This window comes from Fulmarus glacialis, unplaced genomic scaffold (genome assembly GCF_000690835.1).
Source record: "Fulmarus glacialis isolate BGI_N327 unplaced genomic scaffold, ASM69083v1 scaffold17677, whole genome shotgun sequence".
In the NCBI taxonomy this organism is placed as follows: Eukaryota; Metazoa; Chordata; class Aves; order Procellariiformes; family Procellariidae; genus Fulmarus; species Fulmarus glacialis.
In genome coordinates, this window is record NW_009223985.1 from 27,382 (window position 1) to 34,043 (window position 6,662).

General features: G+C 46.1%; 1 protein-coding gene across 1 annotated transcript in view; it reads left to right on the plus strand.

The window, feature by feature from the left end:
- The window catches only part of BARX2 (BARX homeobox 2), a 35,246-nt gene that overhangs the window by 27,375 nt on the left and 1,209 nt on the right, over window positions 1-6,662 (plus strand). The window contains exons 2-3 of the mRNA XM_009582017.1: window positions 3,407-3,704; window positions 6,287-6,371. Of these exons, the coding sequence (XP_009580312.1) occupies window positions 3,407-3,704; window positions 6,287-6,371 (383 nt within the window). The remainder of the gene's footprint in view (window positions 1-3,406; window positions 3,705-6,286; window positions 6,372-6,662) is intronic.

A 6,662-nucleotide genomic window follows, 5' to 3' on the forward strand; every position in this document is an offset into this window, starting at 1 on the left:
CCCCCCCAAAAAATATCTGCAGCCTTGAATCCCACGTCTTTCTCTAAATGTTGTCCTTACTCTGTGCCCTAACCATCCTGTGTCCTCATCAGGCTGAGGACAGAAAGCTGAGAAGTCTTGTATACGGCTGGGCTGAACATCAGCAGATGCTTTCATTATTTACGACGGTTTCTAAAAGCGCTGTCACAACTGTTGGTGTCAAAGCATAAGCAAAGGCTTCTCTTATAAGCTCAAATGATAAACAAATATAAGACACTTGGTGTCAACAGCCTCACAAATCTGTTCACCACCTGGAGCTCGAACCAACTCAGCAGTTGCAAACCACTACTTGCACAGAAGTAGAACAGCGGTTTCAGAAGCACCGTAAGTAAATACGTGTCCTGACGTGAGCACCAAAAATAAGCGCGTGCTGAGCTTTTCTGAGCGTTTGGCCAGGTCACAGCTGCTGGCTGTTGAACATTTTGGAAAATGTATCCCCTCATTCAGGTGCTCAGCACTTGAAAACGTGGACCTGAACAACTCCAATGTCATCTGCTTCTTTAATAACCAACCACTGTTTTACCCTGCAAAAATAGCCAGGTTCTCGCTGCTGATCTTGGAAGGAGGAACGCAGTTCTTTTATTCCTGATCCTACCTGATTATTAGAAAAATAGCCTGAAGAGACTTTACTCTCTTTGATGGAGGCAGATCTTAAGCTCTGGGACCATTGCAGCTAGCCTCCCCCCGCTCCAAGCAGTCCCACATGCTGCTGCCATGCCGTACGGGAAAGTAAATACCTCTGATTGCTCAGATATCAAATACCTTTTGCTGACCTCCCTTGAAGGGAGTTCCTTGTAAAAATGCTTTTGTCCAGAGGTTTCGGTCACTTGGAGCCTTGCAGGGGCTCCTGAGCTCTGGTGATTTATTACTCCTTAGGAATCTTGTGGTTTATGGAGAGCCCTGCTGGAAATATACAGGGGTACAAGGGGAAAAGTATCAATTAACCAGTGATCTGGTGCTAAAACCACCCATGTGCAAGGACAGAAATGGGGGTTCAGCCTATGAGATAAGGCTTGGAGAATGAACCTGTGGGGGAGCAGGAGCTGTGTGATGGGAAGGTTTGAACCAGGACCCCCTGACAGCAGGCTAAGGGTATATAATAAGACTGGATCCACTCCTTTATGGTGTAGACTATGGTGTAAACTAGGGCATCGGTTTTCAGTCTCCTTATTCAGAGCAGGTTGGAACTGGGATCCATGAAGTCCCTTGTCTCAGAGCCTCTGTGAACGAGAGCAGTAATGCAGAAGAGCAGTAGCGCAGAAGGGCCAAGTTCTCAGATGCAGACCATCAACACACCTCATCGCTCACCCAGGAACATCTCTTATGGTGGTGGGGAGGTGGCTTCAGGGTTCCTGCGTAGGACTCTTGCAATGCAGGTGCCCTTCAAGAAGGGAAGAGGGACTGATTCTTTTTGGCAAATTTGGCTGAAACAGAGGAAGTCGTCTGTTCCGTTGGTGGCTCGGCATTGCTTTTGCTATACCGCGATGGCAGAAACTAACTGTAGTGAGTACTGGCGAGGAGGATATAGACTATGGGAGCAGGATCTGTTTTACCTTCTGTGTAGCTGGCTGGTGTCAGTGGGTGCATAAGTATCAGTGAGGGCAGAATTAGTAGTGTAAAGGAAAGGACAGCTCGCTCTATCCTAATGTATGATCTTTGAACAGCCACTGAGGCTGTAAATCAAGGCAGAATTTCTGCCAGGTTACTTGGTGGTGCTGTAGATAAGCACGGTCTTCAGCTGAAAAAAATCCACAGAAAGAAAAGGTAGATAACGCTTTACACAAGCTGAAGGTTGGCTTGGCAATTCTGATCTCATCTCTGAAGTATTTCCTTGCTAGTTTAAGTGGAATAATTTAAATTTAATGGAAATGTTTTGATTTTTAGTGTTGCAGAGATGTGGAGGAGAAAGCAAGGCTTAAGTCCCAGTCTGCCTAAACCCCGGTCTGCAGTCACAGTCTTGCTTAAATCCCAGATTTTTTACAGTGTTTTGGCAATAGTTTTCCAAGTTTGCTTTGTAAGTGGCTGGATTTTGCAGTGGTTGTGGAGAGAAGCGACGATCAGCAAGCTGCATGATTCTTTGATGTACCCTGTGCACTGCAGCTTACCTGGGACCTGATTTATGTGATCTCAACCCTTCACTTGGGGGAGGAGGGTAAGGAATATAGGTCATCAGCAGGCCAGGCTGGCAACTCCTTTCTTCCACTGTGACGAGTTACTCACCGAAATAGACTCATTGAGGACTACAGGTAATTATTTTCATTAGTGGTGATTCATATTAAGAGTTTCACAATCAGGCCTGCTGGTGTAATATGTTCCTTTCCACAGTACCATTTATCTAAAGATCTTGGAATACTTTATGTACACTAAACTTTAATCCATGTTTTACCACCAGTGAAGTAGGTAAGGAGGATTGTTGCAAGTTTACCTTTGCAAAGAGGTAAACTGAGGTATGGAGCAAGAAAGTGACTTGCCCAAGACTCTGCAGGTTGGTTGCAAAGTTGTATAGAGCGCTATCTTGCAATGAGTGTACGTTTCCCATACGTGGCCCTATTTCCCTGCCCGAATTTTAAAGGAACATTTGATTTCCTGGGGCTAAGGCTGAGCAGAAATCTGTCTATAGCTGTAAATTCAGAAGGTCTGATGGGAATCAGAACTTCCTCTGGTGTTTGGGAATGTTTAGATTTGTCATCCCAGAATGGCCCTGACCTGAAAGGATTGGAGCGGAACCGCTGGTTTGTTTTTAGGGCTGGTATCAGCTGGTTGGTATAAGATGTAGAGTTCAGAGTCGGTGAAGAACTCTGCTTCCGATCTATTCCTCCTCATCGGCCTGTATGGTCAACGGGGTCAGTATAGACAGCGGAGGATGAAAGTGTGATTCATCCGACTCAGGTACCTACTAGAGGATGAGATGAATTGTGACTTGAACTCCATTGTCTGTTGCCTGCAAAGGGAGATTAGGCAACTATCTCAAGTGAACCCTGGCCTAGTGTCTGTAGAGAAGCAGACTGCATGAATGGGGACAGATTTCATCGTTTGCTCGCAGTTTAATCTCTTGTGGTAATTAGACTGATGACTTCAATGGTATGTGTTATAATAGCTCCTAAAAGAAAAAAAGAAGTCAATGGAAACGCAAGCCTTTCTTTTCCTGTGCTAGGGAAACGCACATCAAGACTCCCAGCCCAAGGAAAGCTAAAGACATGCAATTTGGGAGAAGGAACAGGTCCAGAGAGGGGGATTGACTTGCTTGTGGTTGTTTACCAAGTGAATGGCAGAGCCAGGGATGGTATTCCTCTCTCCAGTGCTCCCATTACTTAACCATGTTGCCACTGAACTGGCCTTTATCCACCTCTGCTTTCTTCCCTGCCAGGGTCCCCGTCTCTGAGGGCATATCCTCTCATCTCCGTCATCACCAGGCAGCACTCCGTGGCCCCTCACCTCATCCCAGCTGCCACCAGCTCCCGTGTGCTGCCAGCCCAGCCCTCCTCGGGGACTGCGAGCTCAGAGACACCTGCCAGCGAGACCCATGCCAGCAGCGAGTCGGAGGCAGAGCAGCCTGCGCCTCGGTTAAAAAAGCCACGCCGGAGTAGGACCATCTTCACGGAGCTCCAGCTGATGGGCTTGGAGAAGAAATTCCAGAAGCAGAAGTATCTCTCTACCCCTGACAGGTAGGTCGGTCTCTTACGCTAGGAGAAGGAATGAGCAAAAGGGCTGCTCTAGCCCTGCTCAGCTGTTCCGAATGCTCCCTGGCTGTAGTGTGCTGCCTTCTAGCTCCACAGAGATGCCTCTGCTGTTGGCCAAGGACACAGGCAGATGACCCGGTTCAATTTCAAGGCTAACTTTTCCTGGGATCAAAGGTGACACGAATAGATGATATCCATGGAAATGCCACATGGTGATATATGTGCTTTCTAGCAGGCATCCAGGCTCAGAGACAGGCAAGGTACAGAGCAGAAGGCTCTCTGTCTTTCCCAACCTGAAAAATGGTGGAGCCTACCCCTTCCTGGGCAGCTGAGAGGTTGGCTGTAGCTTCAGCTGGCTGCTGAACTAGCTTTCATCTCACAAACTTGGGTAGCAATTCAATGAGAAGGTGGTGGCCTGTCCATCAGCTTGAAAACAGAGAGTTGCGTAGAGTTGAAGGCTACCTTGCCCCTGTGAAGGCACAGGCAAGTCCTGTGTCTCTGTGAAGGAAAAGACAAGTTCTTAGGGACTACTTGGTACCAAATGGGCAAACTGAACTGAGGAGAGGTTTCATCTGTTTTTTAAAGGCTTTGAATCCTACTCCGCAAATTTAAATTACAGGAAATAGACCTGTCCAATTCCTACTGAATTTGTAAACCTAGAGAGGGTTTGAAAGGTACACCAGACCTTGAACTCCACAGATGGCAGTGTCCCAATATTTAAATTGGTTTTGAAGATTGGCATTCTCCGCTCATGCTGCCTGTCACCAAAGCCAAGGTTCGCAGCTAGACCAAATTTCACGGGCACAGCCAGGCTGTCTCATACAGTTTCAGAGTTCCTAATGCTCCTGTACTGACTCCTCACAGCTTCACATAGCCAGGTGGCTGACGCTGTTGATGAAGCACTCGAGGCTGTTAATTAATTTTATGGCATGACTGTTCCTTGGCTTTGTAGATGTTTGAGGCTGATGAGCAATTCCTGTCCGTGTACCACTTCCCCTCTGTTTGTTTCCTCAGGTTTCTAGGCAATACTGGTTATGGTAATGTGTGTGGCAAGAGGTGGTAACTGGTTGCAGGTAATCAAAGTGTGATAAGACGTGTGCACTAAGGCAAGAGTTAGTCAAGCAGTGTTTTTCTCTGTCAACTCGTGGCTGGAAACGTGATGGCGAAGCAGTGGGTTGCGATCTGCGTTCACTCCTGCAGCTTTTGGCCTGGACACAAGATTGTACTGCTTGGAGGGCAACTGAAGCACTTGGTTTATTAGTAGTAAGGGAGTGCAGTACAACAGGATAATGCCTCTGCTAGATTCTGCTTCTCAAATAACAGTGATAGTATCTTTAAGTCCATGGGATATGTCGCAGACATTATGTAGTGGCATAGGCAGCAGGCGTGTAGGTCTAGAGTGAATCCAAAGTAGGGGAAAAGCATGAATCCATGAGTGTGTGTTTGAGCACAGAGAGCTGGTGTTGGGTACATAGGTGTTTGTAAATGTAAGAGTGAGTCTGACTGCCTAGGAACTCAGCTGAAACAAAAGTTTTATTATGAAAAACTTGGCCTTGACAAATGTGTTTCCCCATCCAAAGGCGGGGAAATATTTTCCAAAAAGTTCACACAATCCAGAACACCTTGGAATGTGACTCTGAGTTTGAGCTGTCCCGCCTGCAGGACTTGCGTGACTCTGTGGGGCACTTGCCCAGCGTCGTTGAGGATTTCCAACTCTGTCCGTTGTGCAACTCCATTACAACACTGCCAGATGCTTGGTGCTATCACCTTTGGGGAAGGATAAAGAGTTACTCTGAGCTGCATTTGCTTCATATCCTGGGTTTTAATATACAAATAATGAAAGGTTTCAGATGAACTTGCACAGGTTGGAGATTTGTGGAGGATGAATCAGGATTATGGGCTGTCTGCCACATATACCCTTAAGCTAAACACGCAAATAATAAATTCATTTATAAGCCTAAATTGCCTATAATAGCAGAATGTATAAGAAATTAATAGATTTAGATGTACTACTACTCCTTGAGAAATGAGAAAGTATTATTATCCCCATTATGTAGGTAGTGAAGAAGAAATATGATACAAAGAGCAGCACTTTCAAAGGCAGACTGATGCTGGGTGTCTTGGTTCTTACGTGTTTGCTTCAGACACCATAGACCTGTTTTCCAGGGATGCGGTGTACCAGTAGCTCCCTGCTTCATACACAGACGTGGAGTGTCAGCAATTGGAGTACAGCAGGCTTGTGTTTCAAAGAGGGCAGGCAAACTTCTGTAACTTCCAGGCTTGCTCGTTTGCCCAGTGGTCATAGAGGAGAAACGAAAACAGATAGCCCGCAAACACCTTAATATTCTTGCATCTTCTGTAAGAGCATCTGTCTGCTCATTCTAATTCACAGTGCTTTACCACTTTTGTCTGACCTTTTCTCAAAACTACGGATTAGAGAGACAAATAGCCATCTTTTCTGGCGGTCCCACTGTTGTATGCTCTTACAATGTTGGGTTGGCTGCACCTGGCGTCTGAGCTCTTCTCCTCCTCCATGAACTCATTTCAATGTCTGTCTTGTCTCCCAGGCTTGACTTAGCCCAGTCGTTGGGGCTGACTCAGCTCCAGGTGAAGACGTGGTACCAGAACCGTAGGATGAAGTGGAAGAAAATGGTAAGTGGTTCGTTACCATTTCTCCGTGGTCATTAAAAACTGATTTCAAAAGAAGAGATTTGGAAGCTGAGCATAGTGTCAGTGACCTGTGTCTATTTATACCAAATTTTGTTTTATTCTTGATGACTTTTCGTAGAAACATACTCCTTTTTAATAAGTTTATACTGCAACATAGGTAGTGGCCTAGAGGGACCATAGGCAGTAGGAAGTATACAAGGCAAAGGGATGAAAGAAATTAGAACAGAACAGAGGGAAGAACCAAAATATCTCCCTCTGCATTTTTGGCATTCC